We start from the raw sequence: 20,281 nt of genomic DNA on the forward strand, positions 1-20,281 counted from the left end.
AAAATGAAAATAATTAAAGAGGTCCCCATATCAATTTTTAATAAAAGTAGGAATTAATAAACTAGTCATTGGGACCAGTGACCCTCACGTTTTGAATAAAAAAAGTGGTCCAAGCAATTAATAAACTGGTTTTAGACCTGTAAACCTGTCTTATTTCCTAGCCTGCAAGTTGGCGCCAAATAGATAAATTCTAAAAACACACGTAGGAAATATTTATTTCAACGTAAATTAGATGTTTTAAAACATTCTTTATTTACACCAGTACTGTTGTACAACCCATGGATAAAGAAAATATATCACAATAAATACTCTCTTTTGGTACCGCGCCAGAAGTACGCGAACATTTAATTCAATTTACATAATTAATAATACACCATGTCCTTCAATCATTTTGTAAAGCACGATTAACGACTTCGAAGGAAATAATTATCAATTATTTAGCTACCTAAACTCCCTTTAAAGTCTTAAACCTAAAAAAAATGTCCACAACTTTGTATTATATTTGTTTCATAACCAATTATAGTGCTCACCGGGAACACTGTAACATTTGTTTGTTTTTGACGTCATTTTTAAACAATCCTAACTAAATAATAATAGCAAAAATAACTTTGGAAATTTAGCTAGGAATATTTGTTTTTAAACGTATTAATTAACGAGAGCTTAACCGCGTTGGTTGAATTTAAACCTTGACTAGTATTTGATTCAACTGTCAAAAATAATGGATGTTTCATAAAGAAAATTGAACTTTATGGACCTTCCCCCAAAGGAGTCGGCCATTTTTTCTAAAAATCCTTTGTCTTTTATCTCCCGTTAAATTTGCCCCCAAATAATTATTTAATACTATTCGAAACGGTTAATTAATTAATTAATCGAGCATTCATTTTAGGTTAACTAATAATTTTAACCGTGCAATTAACAGATAATATATATAATTAAAAATAAATATAGGAACGTAAAAAAAAACGTTCTTTTTACAATTGGCAATGTGGCATATATCTTTTTACCTATTGACTAGCTTCTATTAAACTACCGGTACAAATGCAACCCAATTTAATTGATCGAAACCTAATTTAATTAATTAATTAAAAAGATAAAGAGTTGCCTCCTAATTAAATAATTAAAGACTAACCTATTTAAACCTACAACCAGTGAATTAGACCAAATTAGTCTTAGCAACTTATTATGGCCGCCATTTTTGTCTATAAAATCACTGAAGACGGAACGGAAGAATTGTTAAGCCTAAATCAATCAAGATAATTTTCGCGAAACCTAAATATTGCAGTGCCGTTGAGCGTGTAGAAAAAAAGGTGTAAATAAACATAATCTACTTTTTTAAATAAAAAATAGCTCTAGATGAAATAAAACTAACTACCTTAATTAAATGTGACTAATAAATGTGATAGAAACTGCTTGGGGGAGAGAGAGAGAGGTTTGAATTGAACTAGACCCGAGTTTAAAGCGGTCATCTACGTTGAAGTTTCAACGCGACCACTTCCATGGAAGGTAATTGCAAATAAGAGTCTTTGGAAAATACAGAACCCGAATAAATCAAAGAGAGCGATGTCTCCTCAACGTTTGATCCAAAATAACCCGGAAATAGAGAAGATACTGATACCTAAAATAGAAATATACGCCATTTTGTTCCCCTTTAGAGAGAGCTTTCAATTGGCCTGAGTAGTACGTCACACCCTCCTAAGCCTTAAATTGTTCCCCCTCCCACCCGTCAACGTTTTAATTTCAGAGTAAATAAAAATGTTTCACGTACCTTTCCCGCGTTCAAATTGCAGTTCATGGTGATGGATTTGAATTGGCAATCGAATCCCATTCGATGCAAGAAGAGGGCCGTGAAATTATCGGGTTTAGAGATCTTTGGGTCGCTGGCCGGCGCTTGGAACGTCCTCAAATTCAGCAAATGCACGTCGCACGGTGGCTCCTGTCCTAAGGGGCTATAGAATGTCTCCCAATGAGCGTTCTTCAATTCGTTGGTCGGTAGACTGGAGGCCTTCAGCTTTGTCATGGTAAAGATGGGATGCAAGAGAGTCAGCGACACTTGATGAGCAATCAGGGATGGAATGCCTCGCCCCGTAGTAGTTCCGGACGATTTTGATTCGATACGTTTCTCCAAAAGTAATCGGAATACACTCGGGGTTCTTTTGTTATCGGTCACGCCTTGTTGTAATCCCCGATTATCGTCTTGGTTCAAGCGACGATCTAGAAATACTTCCAGCCAACCTAAATGCCCGTTGCGAGCGTGGAAATTAACCCGTGTCGAGATAGAATTAAGTTTTATTCTAACCGATACCGATTTTAACCTATTATTTAAATTCGGCGAGATAACCGATTATTTCACAAAATAAAACCGATATGGACCGATTTTTTACTCATTATCAACCGATTAATGCGTAAATTAACCTCAAACCGATTAATGCGTAAATTAACCTCAAACCGATTAATGCGTAAATTAACCTCAAACCGATTAATGCGTAAATTAACCTCAAACCGATTAATGCGTAAATTAACCTCAAACCGATTAATGCGTAAATTAACCTCAAACCGATTAATGCGAAAATTAACCTCAAACCGATTAATGCGAAAATTAACCTCAAACCGATTAATGCGAAAATTAACCTCAAACCGATTAATGCGAAAATTAACCTCAAACCGATTAATGCGAAAATTAACCTCAAACCGATTAATGCGAAAATTAACGTCAAACCGATTAATGCGAAAATTAACCTCAAACCGATTAATGCGTAAATTAACCTCAAACCGATTAATGCGTAAATTAACCTCAAACCGATTAATGCGTAAATTAACCTCAAACCGATTAATGCGTAAATTAACCTGAAACCGATTAATGCGTAAATTAACCTGAAACCGATTTATCTGTAAATTAACCTGAAACCGATTTATCTGTAAATTAACCTGAAACCGATTAATGCGTAAATTAACCTGAAACCGATTTATCTGTAAATTAACCTGAAACCGATTTATCTGTAAATTAACCTGAAACCGATTTATCTGTAAATTAACCTGAAACCGATTAACCTGTAAATTAACCCAAAACCGATAAATGTGTAAATTAAGTTGGACGCACCTTGTTTCAAACTGGTGACTCCCAAGGGTTGACCGGAAATCAGGGATAATCTAGTGACATTATCTTGAATGAAGACCATGGTGGGCATTGGATAAATATTGGCTTGAAGAGGCAGCTTGTCCAAGGTTTTCCTCTTGATAATTTGAAATCCATTAAGATCAGTATAGAATTCTTGATTGGGATTGGACACGTTGGTGTAGAGTCTCATGACGAATTCCTTATTGAATTCGCGGGTGATATCGACGACGTTATAAATCTCCAGCCCGACTCCGTCCAAACCGGGCGAATTCTTCAACCTGACGTGATGTTCGACGTTGGGCAAGAAAACCACCGTTTCCGAATAGAGAGGTCCCTCCACCGTCCTAATTCGGGGCATTTTGTACTTGACGTCCTGAGCCGCTCCATCGGGCAAAAAGAGGTAGGCCCCGCTACGATCTCGACCTTTGGGTCTCGTTCCGTAAACCATGAATTGGATTCGGGCCGCCGTTACCATACCATCTTCCGTAGTGATAATGCGCTGAAATAAAAGAGTTTAACTTCTAAACGGTTTCCCTTTGGGCAAAATGCCCATAGACGTTACAGTTTTGATTCCATAGATTGCCCATATATCCCACTATACTTTGCTCCTCCCTTTCTGTAACACCCTTTATATTTTCCAATAATAAATATTCGCCACTTTGACATGTGCAATTTTCAGAAAAAAAAAGACCCAAGTCGGTGAAGCAAAGAAAATATACGCTCCAGGAATGGAAGGTATGTCTGGGGGTTGGGTTGACCAAGGAACTTGCGGTCTATGCAATTTCAATGTAGCCGGAAATACCTCGGTCAACCGAGCCTGCCTTTGGAGCTACTAGGAGGGGCCAGACAAAAATTTACACTAGAGGAAGCTACACTTTCCATTCCTGGGGCGTGTATCTTCTTTGGGTGAAGTCCCTTCTTTTCGCCCCTATGCTATAAAAACCATAAAGTCGCCTGATAGCCTAGACCCCTTCATGTCCCTGCTTTACAATTACATCCGTAGTCACTTAACACCAATGGCAAAGGCCAAGAGACCCCTCTTTTTCTAACATTCCGATTTCAACTTGTCCCCGATGTTATCGCGAATATTTTTGTGAAAATTTCCAAGAAATGAATAGAAAAAGAAGGCGGGGGGGGGGGGCTGTCTATTTTGTTTCCTTTTAGACCTCCAGTTCAAAGAATGGAAGAACACCAAGACAGAAACCAACAAAAGGCCAAAAACGGGATTGAAACGATAATGGTGCCAAGACGTCGCGCTAACACACGTATCTCTACGTAAATACCACGTCTCACTTGTCCCTACAATGGCGGGGGGGGGGGAATCCTAGATTGTGGAAATGTTTTGAAAAGTAACTATCCTTTTTGGTCAAAGAGGGATTATGAAGGGGTCGGACATTAAATAAACTGTTAGCGTGTAGGATGTTGTATGTTAAAGATGATTAGTCATTTTGTAGTTTAATTCGAATTGAGATCTCCGAACTACTACTTAAGATATAATTTTGAATTATACGCGAGTTTGATAAGCCTGTCCAACCCCTCGGAAATCAATTCGTACCTTGACAAAAATTCCCAAAGGGGTGAGAAAATAAATAGAGGGCCATAAAAAGTAAAAACCCCATCCCTCCATTTTACCACCACCACCACCATCCCCTTATTTGTCAGTGAGAAGACAGGATACAAGTACATACCCTCAGCATTCCATCAGCTCCGGAGAATATGGCCGTGTAATAATAAGATTTGATGGAAAATTCCTGGGAAACTTCTTTTTGTTGAATCAGAAAATCTCTAAAAATTAATTTAATGGCTTAAAAGGAAGTAAAGAAAGAAGGAGGCCGCCAAGGTAAGTCATCTAGAATAATTAGACACGCGTTCTTACAAGGATTGCGGAATACTTTCGTGATTATACAAAGTAACGCTGGCCTTTGACGACGTCATAAAGACCGAAGTTTGTACCGTAAACATGGTCAAACTCAAACCGGACACTTCCGCTAAAAAGGACAACTACAAAAACGAACAAAGAAGCTCTTGTTTTAAATTAAGTTTTTCGATTTAAAGGACAGGGCACGATTTGTCCCTTACCTCGTATCTATCTTTAACCATTCTGAATCCATTGAAACTGGGACTAATTTGACTTAGGACTAAATGTCCCGAACTGTTCCTAACTTCGACATTGGGTGTCGATGTATGTACGGTAACAATCTCCTTCCTGGAATGCGCCAAAGAGTTGAACAAGACTACTTTCCATTCTGTGGTTTCTATTGAAAATTGTAGGACAGTTTTTTGCGGCATGGCGTTATATTGAGGTCTTTTATCGTCCATTTCCAAATAGAATATTTTGTTGGAGGGCAAAGATTGTTTAGTCAAGAGAACTCCGCTCAATTGAGCGATGATTTTTTGTAGATTATTCAAAGCGGCGTAAAGTCTGGGGAGAGAGGGACACGCGAGAATCTACTTTAGACTCTGTTTAGGGACATTTTTTCAAGTATTTTCTAACATACTTAGTGGCGTAATCAATCATGACGATGTCTTTGGCGGTTCCCGTAATCCCATCGTGATGTTGAAAGAGACCCAAACTTCTCCTGGCTTCGACTAGAACTCTCATCATTTCGTTTGTAACGGACGTATCTTCCGATACTTTGGGATTAGAGTCCGAACGAAGGAACGAGTACAGAATCTCGGCTCCTCTTAAATTAGCTTCCAAAACTCGGTCCATATTTTTGAAAAATGGACGCGACGCGTAGTAACCGCTCCAATAATGATCTTCCCGATCAGCGTAAGTGAAAAAATCACCGCTGAGTGATGGGAAATCAGCTGGAAGGTTTCGGTTATCAACCGGAACTTCTTCCCTAAAAAGTAGTCGAGATTCGTTTCGTGTTTCCTTCTCTAAACTCTTTTAGGGAAGACCAGAGCCGTCGAGTGAGTTCGCGGGCCCCCATTAAGACAGCCCCTAAAGCCTAAGGTGACCCGGGTCCCTAGAATGTAGGGGCCCCGGGAAAACTCTTTCCCGACGGCCCTGGGGAAGACTTACCTAAGGGCGACGAAATAATCATCTAGAGTTCCTAACTGAGCTTCGACATTCCAATCAGCTCTATTATTCATGTAGTCAAAGAGTTTAATGTAATTTTTGAACTGATTATCCCATTCGTTGGGTTTGTCAAAACGAAAATCGTCTCCCAAAGGAACGAGAAGGACGTTGCTTCTAAATAGCTGCGCTTTTTTCCTATATTGGTCGAGTAAGAGCCACGCGCGATCGGCCACGTTTTTATCCGTAATGGCGACTGGTGGTACTCTCCAAGGACAGTTAACTTTATTACCAGGTAAACGTTTAAAATCAAATTGGCAACAGATTTTGGGATCTGGCCCGCAAGTGTGAGGTATATCGTAACTAAAAAATGGCATCAAATGACAAAGTATGTCCGAAGTACGGTTGTGGTCTGCAAACGCGGAAAAGAACAACACCCAACTTATTTTAGTAATTGCACTTGCATCCAGCGTTTGGGGAATTTTGGGGACATTATTTTTAAAACTTTAGCAAATTCTTTCGGACTTTTTACATTTTAAAATAACTTTCTAACGCGAGAAGCTTCAACTAAAGACGTTTAACATAAAATAATTGTTTCTTATTGGAAGTAGGGATGAATTGAAATGATTTACCCCAACTTTGTCTCCATAGAAATTCCAATCCTTTATGTTTGGCGAGATATTTTTTAATATTGTAATGAACCCTTTGTATAACCATAGAATCTAAACCCATTCTGCGTAAAATATAGGCCATGGTGGGTGACAATCCAAAGGGATCAATCGCCCAACCATTTCTGGGTCGATAATCTGAAACCATATCCTTAAAAATGAATTACCACTTTCAAAAAGCAAATTTATTTTCGCTCATGTGTTTATTCTGACCCATATTTCTATCGAGCCATTGGTGTCCTTCCACCATTTGCTCAATCATGGCGAAGAAATGCGTGCTAGCTTCGTCATTCATGACCCAACCGCCCGTCACAATCTCTAATTGGCCATCCGCCAAGTATCTTCGTACTTGGTCTTTGGATTCTTCATCCAAAGTTTCCCACCAAGGAGCCAGGAAGGAAACTTCGGCCCAAATGAACCTCCAACGACTGTCCTCTTTCAACTTACGCAACATATTGTTTAGGATATGTTTCGTTTCGTCATTAAAGTATTTATCAAAGGTTTTTAACCAGCCTGTCGCCGACAAAAAGAACGCGTCTTTAATCTTAGGGACCCTGAGCGGAGCTTGGTTATAAAGAAGAGTAAGGGACTAACCGGGATCATTATGGGAATGCGGAACGACAAAAACTCTTAGTTTTCTTTCATTCGTCCACTGTTTAGACTGGTATTCGATATTCCAGCCTTGTTTCCAAACACCCCCGTCAACATTTTCAAATTTCTCTTTTTCATAAATGTCTAACATCTAAATTTAATTTACCATTAATTTCTTTAAACTTTTTGCTATTGATTTTTATAAGTTTTAAAGGTTAACTTTAAAAGATAAAGAAGACAGACTATCGATAGTTAAGGGTGGTATATTAAGAATATTATCTTACGGAGTGATTGGCGGAGGCGGGTTCTCGGTCAGACAGACACTGCGGGGTGGAAATCAAGACGTAACTTCTATTTTTGGGTGTTAGGTCTGATTTAGAAGGTAAATAGATATCGCTTTGCAAGGCAGTCAGCTTCTGGACAGTTTCTCTGACTTGGCCCAACATTAATCGGTTTTTTAAAAGTTCCGATTCCAATTTTTCCAGTCGCTGCTCGAGAACTCCCAATTCACCCTAATCACAAACAATAACCACGCTTTTTTTTCTTCCCCCAAGACACTTACAATTGTTAAAATATCGCGAAAACTTTAGTATTCATTCAAAAACGCATGCTCAACTTTTAAATAGCGTGATTAACATTCCATACGCGTGCTCTTATTTATTTCACAATCGGCGAACACAATCATTCATTTGTAAATTATCAAAAGGGCTTACCTTTCCGACCATGATTTTAAAAGACTTGGGGTCAGAGGAGAGGCCTAATTGGGAATCAGGCCCGAGTAAAAAGTACAAAACTCCGCACAAAAAGATGATAATGGCCCCAAAAATGACCAGAACTGGCTTCTTGATTTGAAGCAACGACGGTCCCACTCGAAGCCTCATATTTCTCAAAATCATACCTCGTAGACGGAATCAAGTGAGTAAAGGTTCTTCCTCTATTGATGTTGAAAAATCGTATCCTTAAAAATAAGACGGATCCCTAAACATTCAACCATCGCAGCTGCTTCATTTCTATCGCGGACACGTTATTAATCTTATCGCGAGCGGTTAAAAGATGTTTAATTAATTGTCAAAATTCAATATGTAGTATTGACAGTTACAGTTGACTGCTTATGGATGTACGTGTTTCAACAAATACGCATAGTGTTTACAGACAACATCAATTGGCGACGTAGTTAGGCTTAACAAAAGTTGCGTAAAACCGCTATTTGCAATAAATCTAAGCGTATTTTAGGTTAAAAAACGAGTGTTTACCATGCCGTACATTAATTCGACGTTAATCGCGGTTTCCCTTACATTAATTACATGATATATTTATTTAAATTTAATGGTTCACGGTAAAATTTGCCTACAGTGAAGATACGAAACATGGAGGCGGCACTGTGGAGTATGTGTGTGTGTAGTGAGAAGCAGCACATTCATTTCAGTTCAGTTCCTTTAGAACATCCAGACAATAGTTCAGCGCTAAATTTAAAAGTTGCCTATAGTCTGGAGGATAGCTGAAATAATCGTGCACTTTTTCAAGAAAGCATGAAACTTGGTATAAAGTTAGTTTGAAGTATATTAAGTCAATTAAAGATTGGAGGCATTCCGTATCTCTGTTGTGACAGCCGTGACAAGCCGTCAAAGCGGCCGTGAAATTGTAAACTCACCTAACATCATTTTAGGTAGCACCCCTCGAGATACACAGCCTTCGAGCTATAGAGAAAATGTAGGGGTCGTGTATAAAGCAAAAATCTTTCGGATTCGTAGGAGCTCAGTAAGGAATGAAAGAAATTTTCAATAGAAAATCAAACTACGCGCTACAAAATGAAAAAAATTACTTAATTTTTAACTGCTATTATTGAACATTTTAAAATAACAATTTGGCAACATAATTAAAGGCATAATTTCGTATAAGCACAACTCCAAGTATCACCTGTTACTATTATTAATAAAAATATTTAACCATAAATATTATTAGAGTTGTAAACATTTTTTTAATCATTCATGTGTAAATGTGTATGTGTAAATGTGTATGGTTTAAATGTATTCCAATGATTTTCATAGCAGTAAACACAATAGGAAAAAAGTTACTTCCAATAAAATAAACCCTCCTTACACATGAAAGCCAACCGCTCTCTTAGAATTATTGAACATTTTAAAGTAACAGTTTCGCACCATAATTAGTCATAATTTCGCACCATAATTAGAGTCATAATTTCGCAACATAATTAGAGTAATTAATTTCGCAACATAATTAGAGTCATAATTTCGCAACATAATTAGAGTCATAATTTCGCAACATAATTAGAGTCATAATTTCGCAACATAATTAGAGTCATAATTTCGCAACATAATTAGAGTCATAATTTCGCAACATAATTAGAGTCATTATTTCGCAACATAATTAGAGTGATAATTTCGTAACATAATTAGAGTCATAATTTCGCAACATAATTAGAGTCATAATTTCGCAACATAATTAGAGTCATAATTTCGCAACATAATTAGAGTCATAATTTCGCAACATAATTAGAGTCATAATTTCGCAACATAATTAGAGTCATAATTTCGCAACATAATTAGAGTCATAATTTCGCAACATAATTAGAGTCATAATTTCGCAACATGATTAGAGTCATAATTTCGCAACATGATTAGAGTCATAATTTCGCAACATGATTAGAGTCATAATTTCGCAACATGATTAGAGTCATAATTTTGCAACATAATTAGAGTTTTTAATCATTCATGTGTAAAATCCTCTATGGTTTAAATGTATTCCAAAATTTATAAACAAATTATGTTTAAAGATAGAGAAGTCTATGGCTCTTTAAATAATTAGCGCTTCACAACTCTAGGCACCCTCCACATTTACAAAGCGCAGTGCACGGTAGATTCGCTTTCTGATATTTACAATTACCTCGACAGCCTTTGACGCAACCGCACTTAATTATTTCTCTGCACACATCACCTGCTGGCGGCAAGGCCATCCAACAAACAAGGTTCATACTCAAATAACCCATTTTGGCTTTATATTTTGTTCCATCCGACAGGTACCTGCCCCCAAATATGGCCCGCTTGGTAAGTCAGTTTTTCAGTGGTATTTTTTACATAAGAAGCAAATTTCCTAGTTTATCTTGGTTTCTTCGTTTCCTTTTAAATTTAGAGAATCGTCTTTCACTAACACGAACCTGTTCATAATTAAGCCGAAGTATAATTTAACTTGGATTTAACTACCGTAAGCGATCTTTATGACGGGAACTAAAATATAATTTTATAAAAGAAAAATTCCGGTAACTTAACGTGAACCACGCTCTGCACTAAACAACTATGATATGAAGTCCTAATATTTTTTGTCATGCAAAAGATCACTAAAACCCAGTAAATAACCGAAAAAACCAGAAAAAATTCCATTCTATCACCACAATACCAAAATTTGCCATGAATTTTCAGATCTTTACAACTTAACAAGCATAAATTAGCAGTATTGGGATACCGAATTTCTGAATGCCTGTATCATAAAAATATTTTTCAGTCTTTAAAATGTGAAGAATAATTAAAATATTCTCAAATTATTACTTAAAATGTTGACAGTTGTTTATTCTTAAATGTTGCGAAATTGTTACTTTAAAATGTTCAATAATTCTAAGAGAGCGGTAGCTCTCTTAGATAAGACTTCATATTGGCTTTCATGTATAAGGAGGGTTTCTTTTATTGGACGTAACTTTTTTCCTATTGTGTTTACTGCTATGAAAATGGAATTCATTTAAACCATAGAGGGTTTTACATATGAATGATTAAAAAAAAGTTGTTTACAACTCTAATAATATTTATGGTTAACTATTTTTATTAATAATAGTAACAGGTGTTACTTGGAGTTGTGCTTATACGAAATTATGCCTTTAATTATGTTGCCAAATTGTTATTTTAAAATGTTCAATAATAGCAGTTAAGAATTAAGTAATTTTTTCATTTTGTAGCGCGTGGTTTGATTTTCTATTGAAAATTTCTTTCATTCCTTACTGAGCTCCTACGAATCGGAGAGATTTTTGCTTTATACACGACCCCTACATTTTCTCTATAGCTCGAAGGCTGCGTATCTCGAGGGGTGCTACCTAAAATGATGTTAGGTGAGTTTACAATTTCACGGCCGCTTTGACGGCTTGTCACGGCTGTCACAACAGAGATACGGAATGCCTCCAATCTTTAATTGACTTAATATACTTCAAACTAACTTTATACCAAGTTTCATGCTTTCTTGAAAAAGTGCATGATTTTATTAAAAATCGACAGTTATCCTCCAGACTATAGCTGCGTGTAGCTGTCTGTTTGAGACGCTGCAAATAGAAGTACATAAAATCAGTTATAAATTAAAATGAATGTTGTTAATATCGAAAGTCTTTATTTGTTAGAATGATATTACTTTGGTTTGTACATGAAAGACTGTTTTTGGTTGTTTTTTGTTGTTAGTTTTGTTAAAAACTTAGAAAAAACGAGATAGGAAAGAGAGATAGAGAGAGAAATCAACAAAACAAGACGTCACAAAGTAGCTTTTTGTTTTTAAAGATGGATGAAGCCTTTTCTTTTTGTCTTATTTTTATCAGATAGCCTTGATTGATTGTCCGAAAAAACATCTTGATTATTTTAAACCAAACGATACGAAAAATGTTTCGAGTTTCTTGCGTAATCCAGCCGCCATTTTGTAAGTACATACAGTCACCCCCAATATGGTTGGCGGGGAAAATTTAGGATTTGACTTTAGAATTATTATTTCTGACTTTTTTTTCATCTTTCGTTTAATTTACTTTAAATAAACATTTGAGTTTCATTCTTTTTTACATTAATTACGTTATTTAACTATTAATACGTTTTTTTGAGTGCCACTAGTTATTTATTTACTTGTTTATCAAAATATCTGTTAAACTAATTAATCGTTTGTGTTGTGCGGTCGGTGATGGGATTAAAAATAAAAATTAAATTAAAAATATAATTTTTTACGTAAATATTTATATATATATTTATATTTAATACGACTATTATAGAAACACAACATCAACAATATATCTTTGTTTGTTTGTTTGTATGTTTATACACGATTTTCTTTTGGGTAAGTTGGCTTTTAATTTTAATCCTAAAACGTAATTTATATTATTTTTGAAAAACAGTTTTAATTATTGTATTATTATTATTTAGTTTGTTTATTACTTATTTATTTTTTATTTTTCACAAATTCTTTGTTTTATTTTTAAATATTTTTAACAGTTAAACATTAGTACTTTTTAAAACGTTTTTTTTTATAATCAGGTACGGGTTTAAACTTCATCGACAATTTTATTTTATTTTGATAAAATTAAAGGGTTAGTAACGCGCTTAAAATAATTCGGGCCCAACGTTCTAATTAACTAGAAATAGTTAAAAATCAAAACGCCTTCATCTCTCGCGACATTAAAAACGTATAAGCTACATTCGAGTACCACCCCTTTTGCAGATACGTTAATTAAAATTAATTATAAAATAAGTCGTTACTAACCCTTGAATAAATCAGTATTTTAATAATCACTTTTCGTTTGTTTATTTTAATCCTGTTTTTAACTTTCTCGTAATTTTCAATTTCTTTTAAAATACTTTACAAGCTTTTTACTCATTTTTTTGTTAGTTTTTGTTAATTAATTTTTTTTGATAATTAAAACGCTAAATCCATTCTACCGAAGGCACAGGACAATATGTTGAAATTTGTTTGTTTTTATGTTTGTTTGATAAATATCTAATGTAACGGGGGGGCAAGGGGAGGGGGATCAGTGTCGGAAGGTCAATTTTAATTCTAAACTAATTTAACGTGCAAAATTTTAATTTAATTAATGTTCAAGTGAATATCAATTAGCTTTTTTTTCTTAATTGTGTCATTCTCACAAAGGGGCCGGGATTATTATTATTATTTTTTTTTTTTTAGAATTTTTTGATGAAATCAATTTTCTTTTGGACGTGACGTTTTTTAGTATCGTTTTTCTTATTTATATTTCTTTCAAAGTGCTTAACAATTTTATAAACGTAATTTCTTTTTTCAATTATTTATATAATAATAATAATAGTTAATATTTAATTTCATTTTACCTCAATTAAAAATCTTTTTATACGCGCGTAAACATTTTTCTTGGGTTATTTTTTTTTTAATATTTGGCACGGAAATATTGGCGAGGGGGGAAGGCTTTAATTGGGATTATTTAAATAAAAATTAAATATATACGCGCTATTTTGCCATTTTGCTTAAAGTGGGTACTTTTTCGTTTAGGACTGGAGAAGTTCAAGTATTATTTGTAACAAAAAAAAGAACATTTAGGATTAATTTGTCTAATTAATTTGATTAATAAGCCTATATATAATCTAATGTAATTTATTTAGTAACGAAGATCATTCGGAAAAAGCACGTGCGATTTCACGCGCCTTTTTTGGAGCGCGTGGAATTTCTCGCGCCTTTTTTGGAGCGCGTGGAATTTCTCGCGCCATTTTTAGAGCACGTGGCCTATAACTATGAATTACCGCACGTGGGGTTTCGCGCCTTTTCACGGACGCGCGTGCTACGTTCTTTCCCTCATTTCGCGCCCTTTTTATTTATTTATCACCAACTAATACAAAAAATATTTGGCACAATTAATAAAAATGAACTAAAGCTAAAATAAATTTGATAAAAATTTATCACGACGTACTTTCAATAAATATATAAAAAATAAACTTCACGCGAATTTAAATAAAATATCAAATATATATATATATAAGGAAATTAATTATAAACCGAGTAAATATATCAGTTTTGTTTTGTTTTTGTAAGCGTCGACACACCAAAACTACACAAACTTTTTTTTTAAGCTAGCCAGAATTTGTACTTTAATTTGCTCTGTTTTTTATTTTCAATTTAATGATTTTGTTTTGTTTTGTTTGTTTGAAATATATTTGTTTTATTTTTTGAAACAGTTTTGTTTTTATTTGTAAAATCGCGAGAGAAATACCCGAAAAACCGCTAACGTGAAAAACTTTTCCGGAAAATTCAGTTTAAAAAATTAAATTTAAACCAAATAATTTTTTTGTTTGTCTCTCATCGAATAATATTAATTATATACGACATCACGGGATTAATTTCATATAATAACATTAAAAACGCGGGAAAATACTAAATAAATAATTAAATAAACATTGCTTTATTTACTTGATCCTAAAATAATCGACTTTCCTTCCTTAAAAAGGCTTCCTCTTCGATTTTTAAACTTTTAATATCGAAAATATTTTACAGGAACTTAGGCTTAAGGCGTGAAATAGGCCTAATTATTCAAACATTCCCTTCTCAGCGCGTGATTCCGTTTCGCGCCCTAAGCCTAATTAAGAGTTGGTCCAATACACGTGACGTTTACTTTACTCCCAATAGGCGTACGGGTTATATTATGACGTCAGAGCTCGCGGGAAATATTAAAGGGATAAAGGTCAACGTGGGTAATTCAAAATTACACGCGCTCTTTTAAAGTTTTCGTCGTTTTTGGCTTAATAGGTCGAGGTCAGGCGTTTTTAAAGAATAGAAAGTCGAAAATAAGCCTAATTCGGTAAGGGCAGGAGAGTTAGTTACCCCTTGAGAAACAAAATGGCAAAATAGACGTAAACCGCGCGGGAGGGGAGGGGGAATGCGAGAATATGATTGGCCGACTGATTTTTCGCGCCAAAAAGGGGGAGGGCAGTTAAAAGTTAACGAAATGAAAGGGAAGGTGACCTAAAACGTGAAACACGTGTAATTGTTCACGTATTTGTGGGCGACGAGCTCATATAGGAAGAAGGAGTGGGCACTTTTGAGCTGAGTCTAGAAAGTCGAGGTTCGAGACACAGAGATAATTGATACAGGTTTTCGTCCGTTGATAAACGCGAAGGATCCAATAAGTAATTGGTTACCTAGTTGCGTGACGACACCCCAATAATCATTGTATAATCGGGTAAAAGGTCGAGTAGTATTGTTAGTACGAAAATTAGGATAGAAAAGAGAGAAAGCCAGAGATATGTTATAGTACAAGTGACCAAGGCTTAAGTAGTAATTGTTTTCTTACTTACCTTGGCGTTCATTTCTATTTTATAAGGTGTTTGTTGAAAATGACGAATCTCCCGGATTACGTGAGCAATCTGACATTCAAATTTATATAATTTCCAAATTTATCGGGATCGGGGTGTTTTGATTTTTTGCCTCGAGTCTGTCTGTAGTGTACTTACCATCCTCATTTTGGAAAAATTGAGCAGGCCTTCATCGGTAAAGTTAGGGGTCCCTTCTTCGATAAAGGAGAGGTCGGTCAAATAAAGGCCCAGGTACGGAATGCAAGGCGGGTCGCATCTAATAATAATAATATCCGACAAAACAAACCACACACACAGTGACAAACATTCGTTAAGCCTTGGTTTTTGATTTTTGAAATTGCACGTGCGCTTTAACTAAATATATCACGTGACTATCAGTTAATTTACACACCTGTGCAAGGCATCCCGCATATTCCTGAATCGGCCATCAGCCGAAACTAGCGACTGAAGTTTATCAGCCGTTTGTTTCGTCTGTTAATTTAATATTAATTATATTTAAACAAAAGATGAGGCGGAGGAGTGGGGGGGGGGGTGGTAACGTACAGTTTTGGAGACTTTTTCCCAAGTCCTTTTGAGTCTAAAAACGGAGCTATTCATAAAAGCGGCGCATATTTGCAAGACACCGTTGAAATTGTGTAAACACCGACAGATATCGGCGACGGCCGCCCATTTCTCGATGATGGCCACTCGTTTGGACATCTCAGTCGCGCGCATGATCTCGGACACCACCAAACGACTGACCTACGTCGATTAAATGACAGATTAGGGGTCAAGACACGGGGTTGAAAAAAAAAAGAGAGAAAAGAATAATTGCTTACGTCGTTAAAGCGACGCGTCATCAAAAGGATATGAGGAGCTTTCGTGGCCTTTTCCGGTTTCATCCAGGCTTGACCCAAAAACTCCCTGAAGATAGTTATTTTAAAAGAAGTCCAAGTACTAACCAGCGAAAAATTATTGACTTACTCGCTGCGAATGCAGATGAATATTTTGTGATCTAAGTAGGTCATTCCTTCGGCGATTTCCAGGGCGGATAATGTCTCGATGGTTTCGATACTGGGTTTCATAGGTTGCGCCAATAACGTGTCTAAGTCGACTTTCTTGTCCTGATCCTGTTTACCGATCATCTGAAGTAATTGCGCCGCCGCTTTGTGCTCCGCCGGAAGGAGACTCGTGTTGTGGACCAAGTCCTCCAGGAACTCGTTCGTCAAAGCGAACAATTTCGTATCACTCTCGAAATCCTGATGAGAAAAATTGTAAAAACATGATACGTGCCGCGCCAACTTGTTATTCGCCAATCAAATAAGTTAAGAACAGAGAAACTGAAGTAGTTCTTTCGTACCTGAGAGTGTTTGGAGACCCAATGTCTAAGAACGTTAAGTACCCTCATGGTGGCAGCCGTACTTATCATGGATTCCCTTTTGGCTTTAGCGGCATTAGGTATTTTCAAATCAGCTCCGACTTACCAATTAAAAATACCTCGTTCAAATTAGTTAGTTGATGGTGTTTATAGTTAAATCTTACCGGCGCTAGGAAGACGACTTCCGGCTCTAGATTGCGGTTGAGATTGAGGTTCCAATGGGTTACTGGATCCCGCTGTGGCCGCCGCGAATGCGGCAGCCGCTGATGTGGTACTGGACCTTTAGTATTTAATAAAAATAAGTTACCTGATGTGAATACGAGAATGTATGACTCGGTATACCTTCTGGTGGAAGCTCTAGAGGAAGTGACGACAACTCCGGCCTTGCTGGAGTGTTGTGGCGAGTCCGGATACTGAAAGCTGCTCCTGGGAGTGGACAAGATGGTAGATTCCGTTTGGAAACTGCTCCTCGGGGTTGTTGATTGACTAGTGCATTCCGTGTCGCTGCTGCCTCGTTTTCCTCCCGCTAAGAAAGTCAAAAATTGAGGAAAAAGGGCGCGATTTCAACTTTGACCCCCGTATACTAATTAAAGACCACACGCCAAATGTTTCATTTCCTGTTGCACAACATTAATAAACCAACTCTATCCTATAATTAAACACTCCAACAATATCTAGAAAAGTGTATTCCTCACAAACTTGTCTAAAATATTCTGTATAGCGAAAGATCTCTCGCGCTACCATCAGACATAAGGTGACATAAAATAAGACCAATTCAGTCGAAAATGTACCGAAACTAAGAAAGTTGGTAACTTTGTCAATTTTGGTCCGATTTGGACAAAAATTGGTCTCATTTTGTAGCTATTAAAACCATTAAACTGAATCAGTTATTATCTAAATTATTCGAGACAAGTTTAAATCTACAACGAACGTAAATCCAATGTAACCTTTAGGCTTGATAAAAATATAAATAATAAAGCAAGCAAGACGACGATTAATTGATTTTAAATCTCCGATTAATATTTAATTTTCTATGACGTCACACGTAAAGGAATTTTTGTGGCCTACGTCACGTGCCTGGGTGTAATATATCTCGAAGAGTGATTGGCTGAATTAACGAAACCACAACTAAAAAGAGTGAGAGTGCTCTTAGATGAAAGAAAAAGAATAACAGACTTTTCTTTGTGCCATATTTCAACACCGCAAATTCCGTTCCGTTTCAACGCAAAATATGACGTAAATACACCTACAGTTTCCCATTGGTTAAGAAATACGGCTAAAATTAAGAGTTTTTAATATTATAATTAATTTAGGTTGCGTAAAAGGGAAGACAGCCACCAGGCTGAAACCATCCCAGGTTAATCCTACGGGCGCCTGTAGAAATGTTTATTCTGCCCCACACTGATGTAAAGAAGGAAGCTAGCCACCAGGCGTTCAATTCTAATTTTCTTCGAATTTAATTAATTCGATTAATTAAACAACTAAAGTAGACACTTTTAAGTTTCTATTTCCAAAAACTCTAAAATTTTAGCCGAGGCTTAACCAAAAAAATTGAGATGCAAATCCTTGGATAGATAAGACAGCGGAAGAAGAAGAAAAGAACATCACGGTCATAGATAATATAAATATAGATAGATATTCAAGCTTTGTATGAGACGGACGTCGAGTTAGAGCCAAAGGCGTGTGAGTGTGTGACGTTTGACAGGAAAGGTAAGGTTAAGGGGTGTGTACACTAACCTCCCCTGACTCTGAGGTAGCACATGACGTTGGGTGCCGACTGGCTGGGGTGCATAGGGGCGGGAAGCATGGCGGCGGCAACGGCAGCGGCGGCGGAAGCCTTTTTATCGGGCACCGCTCGAAGGGCCGTCGGGGGCGTTCCCATGGGATAAGCGGGCGGGGAATTGGGGAGGGGAGGAGTTTGGGGCGGGGTTTCCGAACTCCAAGAACGCTCCGCTACAACAGCCCGCTCCGTAGGAAGACATTGCGGAGCGTTTTTCCTAAATAAACAACAATACGTCAGTTCAACTGGTTCCCAAAAACTTTAAGGCTACGTTTGGACCAAGAACTACGCTCGTACTCGCCTGCTAGGACTGTGTTTAGGTGAATCAGAGCTTCCCATACTGCCAACGAGAGTGACGGTACTCGCGGTGGTACTGAGATTGGTGGGAGTGCTAGGTCCGCTAGCTTCGGCCATCAAAGTGTCCGAGGAGTGCGAGGCGCGCACTTTGTCGTGGTGCGGCACTTCCAAACGGGAACTGCCATTGTAGTCATCGGCGGCGGAGGACGAACAGGAGGAAGCCGAAGAATCTTGACGCGTGGTCATGGCGCCACCGCCGTAGGTGACACCCGTGCTAGGAAGGAGGACCTCTTCCGGGATGGTGCCCGTCAATTGAGCCCCCATCGAAGAGGAGCAAGGGGGAGGTTCCGGGGTGGGCGGTGGAGGAACGGGAATGGCTAAATATTCAACTTCATACGTCATACGCTTTACACCATTTCACTACCTTCCACCATTAACAGTAACATTGGCTCCCCAAGGCCAAGGTCGAACGTAGTCTCGACGTTCGCGTTTGAATGGAAAGCCAATGCGACAATTTGTCGTGGGTAGGAAAAATGTAAGTACTTAAGCCAATGATTGCGTACCTAAAGGTTCGGGACTGGGACACGAGGGTGCTCGGGAACGCTTGCTACTCGAATCCTTTTGCTCGTCTTCGACTGCAAACACCCCATCATGGCCCCGCCCAAGTTTTAATTTTAACCATAGCGATTTAAGAGAGAATTATAAAACGTGGCCACGTAATAATAATCAGGGATCAATTTGCGCAAATAATAATGATTCCGAAATTGAATTAAAAAACTAAATGAATTAAAATTTATGAAGAATTAATTATAAAGAGTAAAATTCGGGTGACATGCCACCGGTTTATCAAGCCTTCATTTCTTAAAATGAAATTAAAACGTCGTTTTCTCATTGGTCGAATGGCGTCACGCGGAAGATATTTACATTGGGCAAGGCTTAAAATATCAAAACGTGAAGAATATCAATCAACTTTGGCGATATTTGAAGCCTTAGAGCGGTTTCCGAACTTTAATTTAATCGCGTTTAAAAAGAAATAAAAGAAAGGGGTAACGCAGGGCTCACATTTTCGGTAACTAAGTCTCCAATGTTGATTCCTACTATTTTGCAGGAGCTGGCTTTGCTGGAAATGTTGCAGCGTCCAGGATTCCGTCGATCCACTCTGAACGCTGACCACCGAATCGCGATGACCGTCGCTGATGTCCGACATCATGCTGGAGGCGCTGATACGTCTCCCGTAATCGTAATCGGCCACCAACAAACCCAGTTCGCCCACACGACTCGGCTCGCCGGTGATTTCGTCCAAAGAACTGGTAATTAATGAATCATGGTCGTACTCGTATTTAGTCCGCGAGTCAACCGAGTCG

The 20,281-nt window shown here is 37.3% G+C and overlaps 2 protein-coding genes and 2 long non-coding RNA genes across 8 annotated transcripts in view; 2 read left to right on the top strand and 2 right to left on the bottom strand.

The window, feature by feature from the left end:
• Positions 1–20,281, top strand: part of LOC149692707 (uncharacterized) — a 58,429-nt gene that overhangs the window by 2,554 nt on the left and 35,594 nt on the right. The window lies entirely within an intron of this gene.
• Positions 229–8,879, bottom strand: alpha-Man-IIa (alpha-mannosidase 2). Of its 4 annotated transcripts, XM_089868570.1 has the most exons (14): positions 8,692–8,874; positions 8,110–8,354; positions 7,681–7,908; positions 7,400–7,547; positions 7,019–7,318; positions 6,770–6,943; positions 6,144–6,549; positions 5,614–5,961; positions 5,195–5,537; positions 4,992–5,116; positions 4,804–4,900; positions 3,098–3,614; positions 1,766–2,232; positions 229–1,615 (listed from the first exon to the last, which is right to left on the bottom strand). In XM_089868570.1, exons 2-14 carry the CDS (start codon positions 8,290–8,292, stop codon positions 1,463–1,465), a joined length of 3,489 nt encoding a protein of 1,162 aa, XP_089724696.1. In that variant the 5' UTR covers positions 8,293–8,354; positions 8,692–8,874; the 3' UTR covers positions 229–1,462. The 4 variants fall into 4 exon arrangements, with proteins under 4 accessions (XP_089724696.1, XP_089724695.1, XP_089724697.1 ...); XM_089868569.1 differs by having other exon boundaries at positions 8,110–8,874; XM_089868571.1 differs by lacking the exon at positions 7,681–7,908 and having other exon boundaries at positions 8,110–8,874.
• LOC149692709 (uncharacterized) lies at positions 10,040–11,359 on the top strand. The gene is made up of 2 exons (XR_016382853.1): positions 10,040–10,761; positions 10,834–11,359. It is a non-coding gene; the product is annotated as an uncharacterized LOC149692709 (long non-coding RNA).
• LOC149692710 (ras-specific guanine nucleotide-releasing factor 2-like) overlaps positions 11,281–20,281 on the bottom strand; it is a 31,369-nt gene continuing 22,368 nt past the window's right edge. Inside the window, exons 16-29 of one of the 2 annotated variants that reach the window (XM_089868567.1) lie at positions 19,980–20,224; positions 19,481–19,552; positions 18,922–19,294; positions 18,578–18,837; positions 17,183–17,366; positions 17,005–17,120; positions 16,823–16,941; positions 16,447–16,721; positions 16,302–16,386; positions 16,027–16,224; positions 15,875–15,954; positions 15,622–15,739; positions 15,466–15,534; positions 12,681–15,309 (exon numbers count right to left, since the gene is read on the bottom strand). In XM_089868567.1, the coding sequence (XP_089724693.1) occupies positions 15,160–15,309; positions 15,466–15,534; positions 15,622–15,739; positions 15,875–15,954; positions 16,027–16,224; positions 16,302–16,386; positions 16,447–16,721; positions 16,823–16,941; positions 17,005–17,120; positions 17,183–17,366; positions 18,578–18,837; positions 18,922–19,294; positions 19,481–19,552; positions 19,980–20,224 (2,344 nt within the window). In that variant the 3' untranslated portion in view covers positions 12,681–15,159. Of the gene's footprint in view, positions 11,718–12,680; positions 15,310–15,465; positions 15,535–15,621; positions 15,740–15,874; positions 15,955–16,026; positions 16,225–16,301; positions 16,387–16,446; positions 16,722–16,822; positions 16,942–17,004; positions 17,121–17,182; positions 17,367–18,577; positions 18,838–18,921; positions 19,295–19,480; positions 19,553–19,979; positions 20,225–20,281 lie in introns of those variants that run through there. The other variant, XM_089868568.1, reaches the window with a different exon arrangement.

Source organism: Phalangium opilio, unplaced genomic scaffold (assembly GCF_054372755.1).
Source record: "Phalangium opilio isolate 3A_F unplaced genomic scaffold, DU_Popi_V2 ptg000024l_1, whole genome shotgun sequence".
Lineage (NCBI taxonomy): Eukaryota > Metazoa > Arthropoda > Arachnida > Opiliones > Phalangiidae > Phalangium > Phalangium opilio.

Bases quoted from the DNA above. Each gene is read 5' to 3' on its own strand.
- alpha-Man-IIa (XM_089868570.1), bottom strand. From the start codon at position 8,292: ATGATTTTGAGAAATATGAGGCTTCGAGTGGGACCGTCGTTGCTTCAA. The intron at 3,615-4,803 runs GTATGTACTTGT...CTTTTATTTCAG, and splicing joins GAGCTGATGGAATGCTGAGG to CGCATTATCACTACGGAAGA. The intron at 1,616-1,765 runs GTACGTGAAACA...TTTCTATTTTAG, and splicing joins GCAATTTGAACGCGGGAAAG to GTATCAGTATCTTCTCTATT.